This window comes from Acanthopagrus latus, chromosome 11 (assembly GCF_904848185.1).
Source record: "Acanthopagrus latus isolate v.2019 chromosome 11, fAcaLat1.1, whole genome shotgun sequence".
NCBI classification, from domain to species: domain Eukaryota; kingdom Metazoa; phylum Chordata; class Actinopteri; order Spariformes; family Sparidae; genus Acanthopagrus; species Acanthopagrus latus.
In genome coordinates this window covers 15,131,497-15,149,106 of record NC_051049.1, presented here as the reverse complement: position 1 = coordinate 15,149,106, position 17,610 = coordinate 15,131,497, and the positions used below count along the sequence as shown (strand labels likewise).

General features: G+C 44.2%; 1 protein-coding gene across 1 annotated transcript in view; it reads right to left on the bottom strand.

Moving 5' to 3' along the window:
• fbn2b (fibrillin 2b) overlaps nucleotides 1–17,610 on the bottom strand; it is a 73,341-nt gene that overhangs the window by 5,412 nt on the left and 50,319 nt on the right. Inside the window, exons 15-59 of the mRNA XM_037115686.1 lie at nucleotides 17,408–17,533; nucleotides 17,187–17,309; nucleotides 15,708–15,983; nucleotides 15,549–15,602; nucleotides 15,335–15,460; nucleotides 14,908–15,033; nucleotides 14,517–14,636; nucleotides 13,034–13,171; nucleotides 12,792–12,842; nucleotides 12,466–12,591; nucleotides 12,128–12,355; nucleotides 11,501–11,626; nucleotides 11,257–11,385; nucleotides 10,978–11,103; nucleotides 10,262–10,387; nucleotides 10,008–10,130; nucleotides 9,722–9,847; nucleotides 9,378–9,503; nucleotides 8,812–8,934; nucleotides 8,551–8,673; nucleotides 8,335–8,460; nucleotides 8,107–8,229; nucleotides 7,633–7,755; nucleotides 7,219–7,380; nucleotides 7,007–7,075; nucleotides 6,756–6,881; nucleotides 6,522–6,647; nucleotides 6,251–6,400; nucleotides 6,092–6,163; nucleotides 5,870–5,995; nucleotides 5,033–5,158; nucleotides 3,986–4,111; nucleotides 3,732–3,848; nucleotides 3,318–3,446; nucleotides 3,085–3,204; nucleotides 2,820–2,945; nucleotides 2,520–2,672; nucleotides 2,348–2,413; nucleotides 2,109–2,234; nucleotides 1,601–1,720; nucleotides 1,385–1,507; nucleotides 1,117–1,248; nucleotides 869–994; nucleotides 500–706; nucleotides 79–204 (exon numbers count right to left, since the gene is read on the bottom strand). Coding sequence (XP_036971581.1) covers nucleotides 79–204; nucleotides 500–706; nucleotides 869–994; nucleotides 1,117–1,248; nucleotides 1,385–1,507; nucleotides 1,601–1,720; nucleotides 2,109–2,234; nucleotides 2,348–2,413; nucleotides 2,520–2,672; nucleotides 2,820–2,945; nucleotides 3,085–3,204; nucleotides 3,318–3,446; nucleotides 3,732–3,848; nucleotides 3,986–4,111; nucleotides 5,033–5,158; nucleotides 5,870–5,995; nucleotides 6,092–6,163; nucleotides 6,251–6,400; nucleotides 6,522–6,647; nucleotides 6,756–6,881; nucleotides 7,007–7,075; nucleotides 7,219–7,380; nucleotides 7,633–7,755; nucleotides 8,107–8,229; nucleotides 8,335–8,460; nucleotides 8,551–8,673; nucleotides 8,812–8,934; nucleotides 9,378–9,503; nucleotides 9,722–9,847; nucleotides 10,008–10,130; nucleotides 10,262–10,387; nucleotides 10,978–11,103; nucleotides 11,257–11,385; nucleotides 11,501–11,626; nucleotides 12,128–12,355; nucleotides 12,466–12,591; nucleotides 12,792–12,842; nucleotides 13,034–13,171; nucleotides 14,517–14,636; nucleotides 14,908–15,033; nucleotides 15,335–15,460; nucleotides 15,549–15,602; nucleotides 15,708–15,983; nucleotides 17,187–17,309; nucleotides 17,408–17,533 — 5,748 coding nt within the window. The remainder of the gene's footprint in view (nucleotides 1–78; nucleotides 205–499; nucleotides 707–868; nucleotides 995–1,116; nucleotides 1,249–1,384; nucleotides 1,508–1,600; nucleotides 1,721–2,108; nucleotides 2,235–2,347; nucleotides 2,414–2,519; nucleotides 2,673–2,819; nucleotides 2,946–3,084; nucleotides 3,205–3,317; nucleotides 3,447–3,731; nucleotides 3,849–3,985; nucleotides 4,112–5,032; nucleotides 5,159–5,869; nucleotides 5,996–6,091; nucleotides 6,164–6,250; nucleotides 6,401–6,521; nucleotides 6,648–6,755; nucleotides 6,882–7,006; nucleotides 7,076–7,218; nucleotides 7,381–7,632; nucleotides 7,756–8,106; nucleotides 8,230–8,334; nucleotides 8,461–8,550; nucleotides 8,674–8,811; nucleotides 8,935–9,377; nucleotides 9,504–9,721; nucleotides 9,848–10,007; nucleotides 10,131–10,261; nucleotides 10,388–10,977; nucleotides 11,104–11,256; nucleotides 11,386–11,500; nucleotides 11,627–12,127; nucleotides 12,356–12,465; nucleotides 12,592–12,791; nucleotides 12,843–13,033; nucleotides 13,172–14,516; nucleotides 14,637–14,907; nucleotides 15,034–15,334; nucleotides 15,461–15,548; nucleotides 15,603–15,707; nucleotides 15,984–17,186; nucleotides 17,310–17,407; nucleotides 17,534–17,610) is intronic.

The following is a 17,610-nucleotide window of genomic DNA, read 5'->3' as shown; positions in this document are numbered from 1 at the left end:
ATTAGTGTTACGAATCAAACGCTGAAGTCTTTCTGGCAATATTCAGTGTGGTTAAAACGTGACAGAGATCAGCCGTACCGACACAGGAGGTCGCGGTGAAGTCTGTTTTGTAGCCCACGTTACAGTGACAGCGGAAGGATCCAATGGTGTTGATGCACTGACCGTTCCGACACAGGTCTGGCATCACCTGGCACTCGTTGATGTCTGGAAGTACAGGACATTTTAGAAAGTCATCTGGATTAGTTTGGTACTCACACTGCTGAACCCAATGAGCTCCTGGTCTCATTAAGCTTCTTTATTACTTTCTCCCAGCTGAATTTAACTTGATTCACCTCAGGCTGCCTGGTTTCCTTCCCAAATAAAAATTAAACTTATATTCATCCAATTATTGCAACTACTACAGCTACTAGTAACAGATTCCACTGATTAAAATAAATGAAAACGAGAAATAAATGGATGTTTTGATAAAGCGTTTTTAATTTCACTCCGTGCGACTCACCTCTACCGTCTGTAGTGTAGCCAGGTCCGAGTGGGCACATCTTCTTGTACTGTACAGTGCCAGGCAGCGGGCAGAGCTCGCACTGTGATCCCCAGCCTCGCCCCGTGTTGCAGCAGCACTCAGACTTGGTCACGCTGTTCCTGCTGGTGGATGACTGCTGACACATGGTCTGCAGGACCTCTGTGTAACAGTAGCCCTTTCGGTTGTCTGAGGGGATAAATGACAGGATGCACGAGGGGTCAGAGACGGAAGAAGAAACCGGGGGCTTTTGGTTGCTAAAGCAGCATGTGCAGTTATTCATCTTAATTTAAAACAAGCGTTCAAGCACATTTTGACAACAACGGAACATGTCCAACAGCACGTCCTTACCGATACACTCAGTTCCAGTGGAACTCGGCTCAAAGCCGTCATTGCACTCGCAGCGGTAGCTTCCAACTGTGTTGACACAGCGTCCGTTCTTGCAGATGCCAGGCTTGGCGCGGCACTCGTTGAGGTCTGCCAGTGTACAGAACAAAGGATGAGAGGATGAAGAGTACATCCAGTAATAACAGCACAGATTGCAAGGAGACTGGGGCGAACCTCCCAAACTGGCTGAAATGTTGTTTTTTTTAACTCACCCATACATCCCTCTCCATCTGGTCTGCGCTGCATGCCAGGAGGGCAGATGCACATGAAGGTACCAATGAGGTTCTTACAGGTCATACCCTTAGAGTCACAGTCATCCAGGCCTTCAGAGCACTCGTCCTGGTCTGGCGGGGGGCAATGAGAGATGGACAATCAGTAAAACTGCAACGGTCAGCCAAAAGTAAAACTGTTTCAGTGTGTCAGAGATTTACTGCAGCACACAGAAAAGTAGGGAAGAATCAGAGATGATCTCTCTCTCACCTCTGCACATGCGTTGGTCATCTCGCAGCACGTAACCAGCGGGACACATACACTCATAGGAACCGAAGGTGTTAACGCACCGGAAGGCACACAGCAGAGGATTCTGGGAGCACTCGTTGATGTCTAATGTCCAGGAGGAGTGAGAGGTTAGTTTAAATCATTTTGTATTCTAAATGAGCACCTGTGTTAATGTGTGTTACTCTGTAAATGACTGACCTTCACAGGTCATCATGGAACCAGGTTCGAAGCCCTCCTGGCACGAGCACTCGAAACCTCCCACCACGTTGGTGCAGGTTCCATTTCCACATGGGTTTCCGATGGAGCACTCGTCAGTGTCTGGAGAAGAGCAGGGATACAGTGAACAGGCCAATTAAAACTAACGAGACATTTACACTGTAGCTGACATTTTAAAAGCGATTATTAGCAGCTTAAATGTTAGTCCATATATAGATCAGGTTTTAATGCACTGTGGAGCTACTGGTGCCGGGAAAATAACCTCAGACCTGCGTGATAAGACTGATTCTCATGATATATTCAGAGACACTGCAATAAAAATCCCAGAGGTCCTGCAGCCATTGATTTTTTTTTCTTTGACTGCTGAGTAGCGACTTTCTCTTGGAAAAAACACCTGCTTTCTCTGTTTCCAGGGCTCATCTGGTTGTAAAGTAATAATCATATGAAAATGTTGCAGGTTGTTTTACTGTCATTTCAGACAACACCTCACCAACACAGTTGACTCCAGTGTAATCCAGGTTGTATCCGAAGGGGCATTCGCAGCGGAACGAGCCATCTGTGTTGATGCAGATACCGTTCTGGCAGATGCCTGGGTTATCCAGACACTCGTTCATATCTTGAGAGAAAGAGCAAGAGGAAATTAACATATTTTTTTTTAATATATACAGTAGAGAACCTCCTCAAATGGCCATTAAATTCAAGGGATTAGATCTACGCTGCTGTGCTCACCTTCACGGGCATCTCCTAGTCCAGGCAGGACTCCGAGGCCGTAGGGACATAGAGTGTTGAAAGCAGCTGGAGTCGCACCAAAAAAAGGTCAGCTTCATTATTCTATGAATGTCTTTTACCATAGGTCTTAATTAAAGGTGTGTGTCTGCATGTGCGTTTGTGTGTTACACACCCTCGGTGTCTCGTGGGCACAGCTCACAGGGAAGTCCCCAGCCCTCTCCGGGCATCTTGCTGCAGCAGCACTTGGCCTTGGTGGTGTTTAAAGCTTTGGGGACGGAGCATTTTCCTGCGTCGAATTTGGTGAAGCAGAAGCTCTCTCTGGTGTCTGCCGGAAGAAAAGAAAGAGATTCACTTCTGTTCCTTCGGTTTTACAAAGACAAACTACACGGCCTTTGTAAGGGGGGAAAAAAAGTCAGATTACCACATCAACACTGTCTGCTGTGTCCTACTGTTAACTAACGGCTTCTCTCACCATAGCAGCGCCGCTTGTTCTCAGAGAGCACGAAGCCCGGCTGGCAGGTGCACTGGAAGCTGCCGGGGGTGTTGGTGCAGGTGCCAAACTGGCAGATGTTGGGCTCAACCTCACACTCGTTGATATCTGGGAGGGGAGTGCAAATGATGTCAGGAAGGTGAGACAAGCAGATGGTTTGGTTGCCCCCCGACGATTTGAGTATATGTGGAGCATTTAGCCTGTGCTTAATTGTGTCTATCCCTGTGTGTGTGTGTTTGTGTCTTACCTATACATTGATCGTTTTGCACCTCGTATCCAGGGGGGCAGATACATCTGAAAGATCCGTCCAGATTCTGACAGGTTCCTGGAGAGCACGTGCCGGGTAGACTCACGCACTCGTTTATATCTGTGGAGAACAGGACGATGTACACATGAGACAATTAGGTTTATGTGTGTGAATGCCAGACAAAATACCCCACCATGGTCTTACTTTTCTGGTATATTTAATGACTGACTTACCAACACAGTTCTTCCCATCCTGAGTGTTCTCATAACCCTCGTGGCAGAGACACTGGAACGAGCCGAGGCCGTTGATACACTGTCCGTTCCTGCACACTTGGCCCTGGAGGGCGCTGCACTCGTCTATGTCTGTAAGGAAAACACTGGGAGAATTAGCACTCTGTAGAAGGAATTCATATTTTTCCTGGCCTCAAGAGTTACTGAAAGCTGGCTTATGTATAATTTTCTTTGTTACACTGCCAGTGTTTTAAAAAAAACACTCAATGTATTTCCCTCTTACAGCCAAGGAAAAGTCAAATGTCTTTATTGTATTTTATGGCTATCCAAATTTAATACTGCTGCAGAAAAGGGCGGCATGTTTTAATGGTTTGATCTTTAATAAAGTGACATTTGAGAATTAAAAACGATCCTCACCCATGCAGTCGTTGTTGTGTGTGAGCTCAAAGCCGGGGAAGCAGAGACAGTTGTAGGATCCCACCGTGTTCTTACAGGTCCCGTTGCCACACGGCTGTCTGTCACACTCGTCGATGTCTAGCATACACACACACACAAAGAACAAGGGTGAGAGTGAGACGGCAAAAACATCTGAATCAAATAAGAAAGAAGGAGAAAATTACATAGAATGCAGTGTTCTGTATTATCAGTCTAGTTTAAACTGTGCTCCTCACCCATGCACATGGTCTGATCAGCAGTGGCCTTGAAGCCGTTGTGGCACAGACAGCGATAGCTTCCCTGCGTATCGATACACTCTCCATGGCTGCACACGTTAGGAATCTCCTGACACTCATTACGGTCTGAAAAAGAAACACAAACCAAAAATATTCATGTTAGGGATGAGCAAGGAGACCATTACTTTACTTGCTAAACTTAAAATTTAAATGGGCAATTCATTAGAAAAGCGTGTGCCGAACGGCCTCTTTTTTAAACTTGAATGTATAAACTTTTGTTAGTCTGCCAATGAGGATTTTCCACCAGTATGGATAATGGACACTTGTTTCAGCTGAGTACTCGCTCAATCCTCATTACTGTGTTGTAAAGGGCTGTACATAGCAATCATTCTAATAACTGATTAATCTGTCGATCTGTAAAAATGTCAACATGCCCAGGAAAATCTCCTCAAATTGCTTGTTTTGTCCAAATCAAAAAATATTAAATATACAATGATGTGAAATCAACAGATGTAACAAATTCTAGACATTTGAGAAACTGGAGCAATAATGTTTTCTTTGATAAATGACTTAAAACTTTATTTGTTTATCCTAAATACTGCAGATTACTTTTCTGCCAATTGACTATTTGCAATTATCAATATCATTTATTGCACTTTATTTGCACAAATACCTTCTATACTGTCAGCTACTCACTGTATGTTTAGTTTCATTTGTTTCTGCATGTCAGATTGAATTTGTGTCTTTTGTTTTGGTTTTCCTCTAATTTTTGCTTTGTGAATATTTATATGTGTGTTTGATGGAGTACAGCCAAATCAAACCAGGCATAAAGAGTTGCGTTTAGTCAAAGGTTGGTGTCAATTACTGCAACACGCCTCAGTGGATCTTGCACTATTGTGTGAATGATAATTATAATGACTTTCCCTCAACAAGGGACGTCTATCTTTTAGATTTTCCTCACATCACCACCATCAATCCCTCTGTCCATCACCCTGTTGTTTTTAGATGGGAAACCCTCATCAGGCCTGTCAGACGGGCTGGACTCACCCACACAGGCCCCACTGGGGGACAGTTTGAAGCCTGGTGAGCACTCGCAGCGGTAGCTGCCTGGAATGTTGATACAGTTGGCGTTGCGTTGGCACAGGTTGTCCCCGCTGTTACACTCATCAATATCTACACAGGAGGAAGAAAGAGAGGAACAGTGGACATCAATCACTGGCTCCACTACTGTCCGGACAGAGCAGGCAGTCAGCTTGTCGACAGCAGGAGAGAAAGTACGACGGCTCCATTTTGGCTCCAGTGCAGCTCAGACGGTCGCTGGCAGATTGTGGATGATTGAAGGTCCGGGCAGGTGCTCCCATTTGGAGCCACTATGCTTGTCTTTACAAGGTCATAATTCACCTGTGAAAAGGCAGCGTTAACTCCCCCGAGTGGACCACTTGTAAAAGTGCCTCTCAGACAGTGACTGAGTGTAACTGCATTTTTGTGTGTGTGTGTCTGTACTGGTTGGTTGGTGTGATTTAGTGTAGAACTGGTGGTAAGTGTTTGTGCCAGCAGTGAGTATTTAATCTATACTGTGTAAGGAATATAGAGGCAGGCAGTGATTCAGCAGCGAGGTCGAGTGAGGGGATACAGTGTTGGGAGGTAAACGTGTGTGTGCTTGTTTTTGTGTGTGCTGAGTGAGAGAGAGAGAAAGAGAGAGAGAGAGAGAGAGAGAGAGAGAGAGAGAGAGAGAGAGAGAGGGGGAACCAAAACAAGCAAAGAGGAGGAAATATACACAATAAAACAACAAATCAGAAGTGTTTACCATTTTTGTCCCTTCATACAAAGACACTGTGAGAGGGACAAAAAAGGAGAAAGAAAACGTTATGTGTAGCGTTTCACCTTCACAAATGAGCAGTATGTTGTTGTAGCTGAAGCCCATCGGACATTCACAGCGGAAGCTCCCGATCTGGTTGATACACACTCCGTTGGCGCAGATACCAGGGATCTCCCTACACTCATCAATATCTGCACAAAAAAACAGCACAGAGTGTTACAATGCAAACTGAACATTGTACCAGCACCTGTTTTTTTTGTGCTGTTCTGCCACAGCTGCGACCTCACCTATGGGCTTGCCAGTGTGGATGTCGATGATGAAGCCAGGAGCCTGGTTACCACACAGTAACTGGTACTCAGCTGAAAAAGACAGGAACAGATTCTCAGTGACGGACATGTTTTCACAGTTGTACCAGAGTGTGTTTCAGGGTGTCTAGTGACACTCACAGGTAGCAGGAGTTGGACAGGGCTCGCACGGTTTGTTCCAGGCCTTTCCAACATTGTAGGCGCAGCAGCACATCTTCTTGGTCATGTTGAAGGACAGCTCGTTCTCGCATGTGTCGTTGAAGTTGCGGTAACACACGCTCTTCCTCATGTCTGCATCACAAGGAGGAAGATGCTTGAAAAGGTTTTGCCTTTTACTCTTTTATTAGAAGACGTGATGAGAGGATGTTTTTTTTTTTTTTAAATCAGTCAAAAAGAAGCGTCTCGCACTCACCCATGCAGTTGTTCCCTCCGTTGACCTGCATGTATTCAGGGGGACAGACACAGGTGTAGTTGCCCAGCGTGTTGTAGCAGGTACCTGGTCCACAGATGCCAATGTGGGTTGTGCACTCATCGATATCTGCACATGAAGGAATGAGGATAAAAATATGACCTTGTTCATTTTTCTCTGACAAGTGTAATTATAAAATGGTTAATATTGTTCAGTCGTTTGGCTCTCAGTTCTTACCCTCACAGATGCGAGTCTCCTCATTGAGATAGTAGCCTGCTGGACACTCACACTGGAAGCTACCAAAGGTGTTGACACAGTTACCACCCTGGCAGAGACCTGGCAGCTCCTGGCACTCGTCAATATCTGGACAATAATTCACACGGTTAGATTAATAGATGCTACCTAGTAATGATTTTTAGGCTTCTGGAATAGAATCAAAAGATTACTATCTTGTTGCTACAAGACAGCAAAAAAGCTGGATGATCTACCTTCCAGGATAACAGTGATGGGGTTGGGTCTGAATCCCTCTCCGCCTGGACAAAGAGTCTTATATTCCGCTACAGACAGAACAGAGAGGACAATACAATGTTAGTGTGCCTGTTCACGTTGTAGTGGAAGTAACATGTAGCTCTTGCTGTGTGTTTTTTAGTAAACACTATACGGTATATTAGTTGATCAGACGAGGTGCTGTTGTACATACTGGAGTTGGGGGCGGGGCACAGTTCGCAGGGGTTTCCCCAGGCTCCTCCCAGGGAGCAGCAACAGGAAGCTCGGGTCACGCCCACGCCGATCTCCGCACTGCAGGAGATTCCTCCGTCACCGCGGGCAAGGATGTCCAGGAAGCAGTTGCCAACACGGGTATCTGAGATGGACACAAACTTATGAATGCATGTAACAGAAGGGTGTGTATGAATTAAGTCAATTTCAAGGCGGTGAAGATACTGATGTTAAGGAGCAGATCATTTCGATATGGCTGTATCAGCCGATATACTGTTTATATAAAATATATGTTGTGCATGTACAGAATTTATATGATCACACATGTTTTTTGCAGCGATCCCTCAAATGCGGCTATCCCTGCGATACATTTAAACCTGCTTTAAGTGCGACTCACCCACGCAGCCCACTCCAGTGGGGTTGAGCTCGAAGTCAGCGGGGCAGTTGCACAGGTAGCTCCCTGGTGTGTTCACACACAGCCCGTTGATGCAGTTCACGGGGTCGGCGCATTCGTTGATGTCTGGAGTACACAGTGACACACACAAGCTCAGCACCACACACGATACTACTGACACCTTTCTGACATGCATGAGCCTATAAAAAAAGTATAATACGTTTATTAATTTAAAGGATTTAAATCCTTGTTTATCGCACAAACTAACTGAAGGTGGATCTGTACAAAGACTGAGGAATAAAAGGAGTAAATGGATAAAAAATTACAGCAAATACTTTACATATTTTGCAGATTTGCGTGCCTGCATGTTTATTTAATGGTAATATGATGCATAGATGATGAATAGATAGATGAAGGCTGTTATTCTCGAGAAAACTCAGCCTCATCTATCTGAGTCTGCTCTGTGTCTGAACTCACCAGTGCAGTTTCCACCGCTGCGGTCCAGTTCGTAACCATCATCGCACACGCAGCGGAACATCCCTGGAAGGTTCTGGCAAGTTCCAAACACACAGATGTTCTGGAAATTACACTCATCGATGTCTGGGGAGAGAGAGACAAAATGTCAGGTACACGTCCCTGAATGAAAACAAGAAAAGCAGAAATGAAACAAGAGAGAGTCTAAATGTGACAGAACGAGTGCGGCACCTTGACAGGCCTTGCTGTCTTCTGTGGGAGTGAAGCCCATCTCACACTCGCAGCGGTAGCCACCCGGAGCGTTCAGACACTGGCCGTTCTCGCACAGGTTCACGTTGTCTGCGCACTCATCCATGTCTGAAACAGAACAGACCAGTGAGTCATAAAGCTCACTGCACACTGCACGGGTATCCAATTAGGATTTATTTGGAAGGTCAGCAGTCTAACCGGAGCAGGAAAATCCGTCTCCATTGAAGCCCTCCTTGCATGTACACCTGTAGGATCCCGGTGTGTTGACACAGTCTGCGTTGGGATTGCAGTTGTGGTCCTCTGCGGAGCACTCATCCTGATCTAAAGAGAAAAAAATGTTGAGAAACAAAAAATTGAAAACGTAACCTTTATTTTGTTCTCGAAAACTCACAATACGCCATCCGACTATCTGGTCAACAAACCACGTCACCGCGAAGGTACTCAAAGAAATGTACTCACCCACACACTTGATGCCGTCTCCAATCCAGCCATCCCGACAGCGACACTTGAAGCTTCCAGGCACATTGATGCAGGCAGCATGCGTGTCGCAGTTATGGGCGCCGATCTCACACTCATCAACATCTGGAGAAATATGAAGGTCAGTTAGTCAGTTGTTAGGGGGTGCTTTCCCTTGAACACCCTTTTTTTCTTTTCCCTCGACATGACCAGTCTGTAAGCAGTTATTATCAGCAGTTGTACTCACTAACAAGCAAAAAACTGAATGTAAAGAATATTGCAGCGTAAGTTTCTTACAAGTGAAATGTTCCTGTTTAATTATGCAAAGAGACGTGAAATTTTTGCTTTTGCTCGGCTTTTAATTCTATAAGTAGTGAGTCATGAATAATAAATCATCATTTTTTAAACTGCAGACCTGCAGCTACTGTATGCATGGGTGAACTGTCTCAACACTCAAATATGGTCACACAGAGGCGCAGATGTCTCAACAGCCCCTGACATTTGTGTGTGTGTGTGTGTGTGTGTGTGTGTGTGTGTGTGTGTGTGTGTGTGCGTGTGTGTGCGTGTACCTGTGCAGCCCGTGGATCCCTTCTTGACAAAGTATCCCAGCTGACAGTGGCAGATGAAGGAGCCTTTTGTGTTCTCACAGTCACCGTGGAGACAGATGTTTGGGTTCAAGTCACACTCGTTCACATCTATGCAGATCAGGGACGGACAGACACAGATAACATGTGAACGTTGTGGCCCGAGAGATTAGAATGACAGGAAATGAGACTGACAGAGACAGTCCCACAGGTCAGGTAAGATGGGTCGAGTGAATACATTAATATGGCAGAAAGGTAGATAGCAAAAAATACAAGGAGGGCAAGAGGTTTAAGTATATAAGTATGTAAGATGAGTTTTTTTCTCTCACCGATACATGTCCTCATGTCCATAGAAGCCATGAAGCCATCGTAACACAGACAGCGGTATTCCCCAGGAATGTTGGTGCACTGTCCTCCGTCACAGATGTCTGGAGTCTCTTCACACTCGTCAATATCTGCAAGAAAACGGCAGATTTAAATCTTCCTTTTGGTGGCAACACCACATCGAAAACCAGACAGGTGGTAAATGATGTAAATGATGTAAATGTCATGGTAAAACTCTGGGACATGATGAAACACGACCACATTGTGACACTGTATCCTGCGTTCTATTACCTGAGCAGGTGCGGAGGTCAGGCATGAGAGCGTAGCCCTCACTGCAGCTGCACTCATAGCTGCCCTCTGAGTTGGTACAGTGGGTTTCGCAGCCTCCGTTCATAATGGTACATTCATCAATATCTGAAAAAGAAAGGCCACAATTACAGTTTGGCATCAAGCTCTCCCTAGAAGAGAATCACACAGGTGAATTTATTGACACTTTTTTTTAAATTGTACAACATGATCCACATTTGTTGGTTCGTTCCACTCACCGACGCAGCCCTGTCGGTCGGGTGTCGCCTGGTAGCCGGTGTCGCAGGAGCACTGGTAGGTTCCCGCCATGTTGACACACTGCCCGTTCTTGCACAAGTTGTCACTCAGCTGGCACTCGTTCACATCTGACAGGACCAGCAGACAACGACAGAATTAGATGTTGTACACAATTTAGTATGAGCACCTCAAGCTACTAATTAATATGGTTCTTACAGTGTAGCTTCTTAAAAGTAATATTCTTGCCAAATGTCCAGACTCTCACAGAATTGATTGATAGATTAAATTGCTACAATAATTCCCCCATGAAAAATAAAGTTTACTTATTCCGTCATATCTACAGAAATAAATGCATATTTCCACTTTGTGTATTTTACCAGCTATTTTGAATAATTTTGAGGATAAGCTTTGATCCTTCAAATGTCAAAAAATACAAAATATTTGACATACTTTTCAAGGAGTATATTTGAATTCAAAGCTTATTCATCACCTTGACAACATTTTGGTTGCTCAAACCCAGTAGCAGTTATAATAATATAATACTAGTGTACAGAAACAAAGTTTTACTGTGTGAAACTTGTTTTTCTCACTTGGCTAAAGTTTCTATCTTTAAAAGGAAATGTGGGTGTCCTGAATATGATGAATAACACCAAGTGAGCCTGTGTGTGAATATATATATTTGTGAGTGTGTGTGCGTGCTGTATGATATATGACCCACCTTCACAGGCCGATCCATCGCTGCTGAGCGAGTGTCCGGTGGGACATTCACACTCATAACTCCCCTCTGTGTTCAGGCAGGTTCCTCCTCGACACAACAGGGGGTTCCTCTCACACTCGTCAATATCTGTCCGCAGAGAGGGAGGGAGGGACGAATGAAGAAGAGAAAAGAAAAAATAAGAAAGGACATGGACGTTTAGGGAAATTTAGGGCTTGACTGGACCAGAGTATATCATTAGAAAATCCTCTAACTGTGGGTGTGAGTCCATTTCCAACATACCCATGCAGTTCTTCATCATCATGAAGCCGCTCTCGTAGCCCTCAAAACATTCGCACTCGAAGCTGCCCGGTGTGTTGACGCAGGTACCGTGACCGCACAAGTCCGGGGAGATGCGGCACTCATCGATGTCTGAAAACATTTTTAAAAGAAGGAACCTTCACCTACTGCTCACCAAGGAATCATGACAGGAATGTTTCATTGGATTTTTTTCCATCATTTTGGCTCCTTCTGCATCTTCTCGTACCTGTGCAGTTCCTCTCCTCTGCAGTCAGAGCGAAGCCGCTGTTGCAGCGACACTTGAAACTTCCGATGGTGTTCCGGCAGTTTCCATAAGTGCAAAGACCCTGGAACACTTTACACTCGTTTACATCTGGGGAGAGGGACGAGACATTAAAATCTACTCATTTAGAACAGACAACACAAAACAATATCCTACTTGTCAAAATATGAATTATCATTCAGTTAGTAATGCACAGATTTTACAAGATCAACTATAATATGAATCACTGTTTATGTTTGTTTTATTTACTGAGAGGTGAAGATGTTCTTAAAATATGTAAGATCCATAATTATAATAATAATAATAATAATTAATATAATTTCAAATAATCTGATCACACCAGGGAGGAAATCAGTCAACTAGGAGAGTCTGCACCTTAATAATACAACATGTGTTTGTTTTTGGCCCTTTCCCCTTTTTCTATTATGTATTTATCTGTAAAGTAAAAAATTCTTATTTGGCCAAAATAATACGATTTTGCTAGAACTGTTATAGATTAGACTTTAATTCTCAGCGTGACAGTCTAATGTGGTTACTTTGGTGACACAGGGTTCTACCAACAACACACTTTGTATAAACATAGCCAGGTACCTTTGTAGAAGGGCCTCCCAGTCAGAATATCTCCTCTGTTGGCGAAGCCGGGCCCTCTGGGACAGATGGTTCTGTACTCCGGTGAGCCTTCTTTAGGACACTCCTCGCAGTCAATACCCCAGGCAGCCCCCACTGAGCAGCAGCACAAGTCCACACGGTATCTGCCGGGCAGCGGCGCACCACACTCGTCCTCGTGCCACTTCATGTAGCACTGCTCACTGCGCATATCTAGAGAAGAGGGTTATCAAATCAGGTTTCAGGCTAATAGTACAGTGACATTACAGCGGCTGCAAGTTTGACTGAGTGTGATTTCTTGTTTTCTTGTGCAGTCCTCTTACCAACACACGTGCGTCCAGTGCTGTCCAAGGTGAGACCCTCAGCACACTCACAGCGGAACGAGCCCTGCGTGTTCACACACCGGCCATTTGTGCACACTCCAGGGAACACCTCACACTCATTGATGTCTACAGGGAGCAGGACATTCAAAGAACCGTGATTACAAGGTGAAACACACACACACAGATGCACAATAACTCTACAGGGAGAACTTTAAGGCACATCACAAGGACAACAAAAAAAATTGAATGACTGAATTCCTGTCAGTTTTGGATGACTGGAGAGCTGCAGGTTTGTCACCGTTCATTAAGTTATCAAATGCTATTACCTTCACAGACGAGGCCCTTCATACGAGCGAATCCTCGGGAGCAGGCGGTGTCTGAGGGGAGGATCAGAGATGGAATATGAACCAGGAATATGATTTGTATTTGTTTCCTTATTTTTTCGCTTGTGTATTAATAGCAGTTTTTTTTTTTTTTTTATTATTATTTCTAGTGTTGCCTGGAGGATTTTTTTAAACTACTGAAACAATAACAATAAAATCAGGAGCAACTGTGTGTGTGAACTGACCGATCTCGCAGGGTTCGCAGGGACTGCCCCAGGCGGCTCCCAGTGTGGAGCAGCACTCAGACTTCAGTGTGGCTCCGTTGATGTTGACCTCACAGCGGTTGTCTTGTATCGTCAGCCAGCACGTACTCTTCATACTGTCTGTGGAGCCGAGGTAACACAGACTACATTTAGTGTCTCTCATGATAACATGTCGTGCACGTCTTTCACTCATACTTGCCAACCAAAAACAGCAAGGATTTTCATATACCCGAAGGAATGTAGGAATTAAGGACTGTGTTCTCAGCATTGTGGTGACATTTAAAGAATGAAAATGAAAAAATAATAAGTAAAATGCAACAGCTTTTTTTATGTCAAATAACGTCAAAGAACAACACATAATAATTCACCCTCTAGTATATATCTCCTATGTTTGTCTGCCTCTCGATGAAGATCTGATACGGTGTGACCGCTGGGATTGAAAATTGTTGAATTTGTTGGTTCAGCCTCTATAAATGCAGAGATTTGCTGCTTTTCTTTGACATAACTGTTAAAATAATGTGCAGCTGAACTGTTAATAGAAGCATCTTAACGCAAGAAACAAATAAACATTTATCTGCTGATGCAGACACTGCTCCACAGCACCACTATTCCTCAAAATGTCAAACTCTCCACAGGGTTCTTTTAACTATGGCAACTAAATACACCACACAAACAGCCAACATGTCACCTTCAGCTCTCATTACTGCTGTAAAGCTTGTGCTTTTGGCTCTGAGCTGAGCTGAGTAAAGCCCATGCATCATTACATTTAATCCAAAGCTATTCCATTCCTAATGAGCTGAAGGTGTTCGGGAAGTGTACAGTCATAACAGTAGTGACACCTTTTCTCCGAAACCACAATGCCACCCAAACACAAAACCACAATTTACTCTCGCTTTCTTCCCCCGCTGAGTGATGGGCTCCGAGACATAAAACAGAAATGACCCAAACCAGAAGAATTCCTCTGATGGAGCCAGCTCATGCAACATGCATGAGTATTTATTTAATGACTCATGCTCCCTTCCAGTTACAATAACATCTGTATTCTGTATTAGCATGTAGCTTTCTCACAGTGATTTCCCAAAAGGAACAAACCGCCAAACAAGCGGAATATTAAACCTCTTACATACCACATGTCATTCTGAATTTGGGGGGGATCTCAAAGAATGAAAGCAACCAAGGCCATGCGTGCAAGCATTTATCTAATAAATCATCTGCGTGTGCCATAACATCTGATGATGATAATGTATCTGGATGGCCCCTGGAAACCTGAACCACCTCTGTGTTTGTTTATAAAAGTGGAGTATAAACCTCGATTAGAAAGATTAGACACACGGACTCTTGCACTAATTAGGTCCTATTGACACTCGTGTCTCAGTGTGTAATCATTATCTCGCGCAAGCTGTTTCTGGGACCCCGCGGTGCCGCTCTAATTCACGTCAGGCACTCGGGAGGACGGATGTCTTACCCACGCAGATGGTGTTGGTGGAGTCCAGCTTGCTGCCGTGCGTGCACTCACAGTTGAAGGACCCGGCAACGTTGCGACACACTCCATTGATGCACGGGCTGGACATGCACTCGTTGATATCTGAAACACGTGCAAACACACACCTGAGGTCAGGACCGAGAGTCATCACGACCATTTAGCAGTGACAAATACAATTTGTGTTTCTTCTTTCAACGAGCCGAATGTTTACTGGAAACTGAATGCAACACATCTGGTAATGCCATCTCATAATGACCTTGATTGTTGGTAAAAATGGGAAAAAAAAAACATATGTGGATGTGAGCCAGCACAAACACGTGAGTGGGTTTGTGTGTGTCTGTGTGTGTGTGTGTGTGTGAGTGAAAGACATCACCTTCGCAGGTCTCGGAGTCGGGTTTGAAGACGTATCCCTTCGGACAGGAGCAGGTGAAGGAGCCAGGAGTGTTTCTGCACAGACCGTTGTCACAAAGGAGACGGTTCACCAGACACTCATTGATGTCTGCAGGGAGGCCAGAGAGGGCAGAAGTTAGGAAACAGTCAGAAAAACTGCCAGTATTGTATTCTAACCCCTAAAGACCTACAACAATTGTTTTGGGTGCTTTTGATGTTAGCATCAAGTGCCGTTCATCATTTGATTCAGGTGAAACTAAAGTGTGCATTTAAACTCCCAGTTTTTCATTTGCTTTGTCAGAGACTGGATGAGTTTCACAGAATAAAAAAAAAACAACCTCATTAAGTGTAGTTTTCTTACTCAAAAAGAAGAAGTTGGTCTTTTAAAAAAAACAAAATGATCCACTCACCGACACAGTTCTTCCCGCTGGTGTCAGACTCGTAGCCGATGTTACAGATGCAGCGGTAGCTTCCTCGCAGGTTCTCACAGATGCCGTTCTGGCAAATGTCCGGGTCCAGGGCACACTCATTGATGTCTGGGAGAGGACATGGATTATGTAGACGAACACTGATACAAGTGTTTCTAAACAGCACTTTGGGAACATTCAAAAACCACACATTTACCTCTGCCATCAGTCGTAATGCCGATACCACCACTGCACACCGCCTGGAACTCAGCTGATGGATAAGAAAGATAAATAAACATGAAATGAGCTGGAAATTGATGCTGCTTTTCTTTTCTGGTAACTTGAACAAATTCATTTCCATAAATCAAGATGTTACCAGAGTTTCTGGAGGGGCAGGGCTGGCAGGGCTCTCCAAAGCCATGTTCGGGATTAGCACAGCAGCACTCAGACTTGGTCACCGCACCGGGGAACGGCCTCGAGCATGTGCCCATTTTTATGGCGCCGTAGCAGGTGGTCCTCATGTGAGTGTCCACACACACTCTCCCATCTACATCAATGGCCAGGCCTGGAGGACACTCGCAGCGGAAGGAGCCCTCGGAGTTGATGCAGCGGCCATTCATGCAAATGCCAGAAGTCTGACACTCGTCGATGTCTGACGGAGAGAGCGCACAGAATGTTAATGTGACACGTCAATCTCCTTTTATCAGCTAGGTGATCTGATTGAATTAGTCAAAACAGAACATGTAAATCATATTAGTTTTCTATTAGTTTTTCATTCCAGATGCTTATCACACAGCAGATAGAGTACTGTAGAACCAACTATCAACCATTTAGTATGCCATCAAATGCATCAAGAATAAAATTGCTTAATTAATACATTCAACTATCTATTAATTTTCCATTGTCTATTTTTGTTTCTGTATCTATGAATTGACAATTTTTAAAATAATTATTTACACACTTGTTTTTTGAATTATTTTCCATTTGCATTTTTTACCCTATCTATTTCCACAAATGCATTTATTCCTGTATTTCTTTCTTACTTCAGGCATTTCTGCTTCAGTGTGCCAACAAGTGGACTCACAGCGCAGTGGGGCGAACAGTCTTGGGAGTATGTATATAAATGCAGAAATAGATACAGAAATACAATAGAAAATGGGAAAATAAATAAATAGTTGAATTAATCCAAAGGATAACAAATACAGGGGCAAAAAAGGCAGAACTATCTATTTATGTCATATTTTAGAAAGAAATGAATGCCCACATTTAAGTTCAATTTTATATGTAGAAGATTCAAGGGCATACTCATTTATTCATTGAGCCATATATATATAGTTATTTAATTATTTCTCATGTTGGCTGGTTCAGTCCACCAGACACAACAACATGACAAACTGAAAGGAAAAAGGGCTTACGGCTTGTAAATAAAAGAATTCCCAAACAAGTCTCTCTGACGAATCTCTCCTGCTAATTTGTTTTGTAACGCTCCACTTGAAAATATATAAACATGACACGCAACTATGAAGACGCCACAGAAATCACAGAGCTTAACATGGAGTCAGGTCACGGGGAGTTGGCGTCATCGGGCCTGGCAGGTGCTGTATTTGGGATGTGCACTTGTGCTGTCAGTGTTGTGGTGTGACTGCAATGGAACGGCTGCTACTCTTGAAGCTTCCAGACAAAAAATGTCTCAATAGAGACTCGTAAATCTATTTATCTATTTCTGGTCTGCGCATAATACCGCCCTGGGTTCAAGAAAAGGTTCTGCAGATTTTCAGAGGAACACCAAATCTGTCATCACTGTTTCTGGCCCGGGACTTGAGGCCTCTGTTTGTACTTCATAAATCATTCATACCGGTGCAGTAGCGTCCGTTAGGTGCTAAAGCGAACCCGGGCTTGCAGATGCACTTGAAGCTGCCGTCCTCGTTGATGCACATGCCGTTCAGACACATGTTTTTGGTGGCACACTCGTCGTGATCTTGGGGGGGAGAGACAGGAGGGGAATTCAGGTGAAGTTTATAAAGGTTAAACATTCATGTGATGTTCGGCCTGTTCCTGCGTCTGTCGGCTCCTCACCGATGCAGTTCTTTCCATCGGAAGTGAGCTCGAAGCCAGCATTGCAGATGCACTGAAAGCTTCCCTCTGTGTTGACACAGCGGCCGTTGCGACACATCACTCCATTCATAATACACTCATCGATATCTAAAGAGAGGGAGAGAGGGCAGACAGATGTGGTTGAGTTTACTGGTTTTTTGTGCGTGTTTGACAAACTTCAGCGA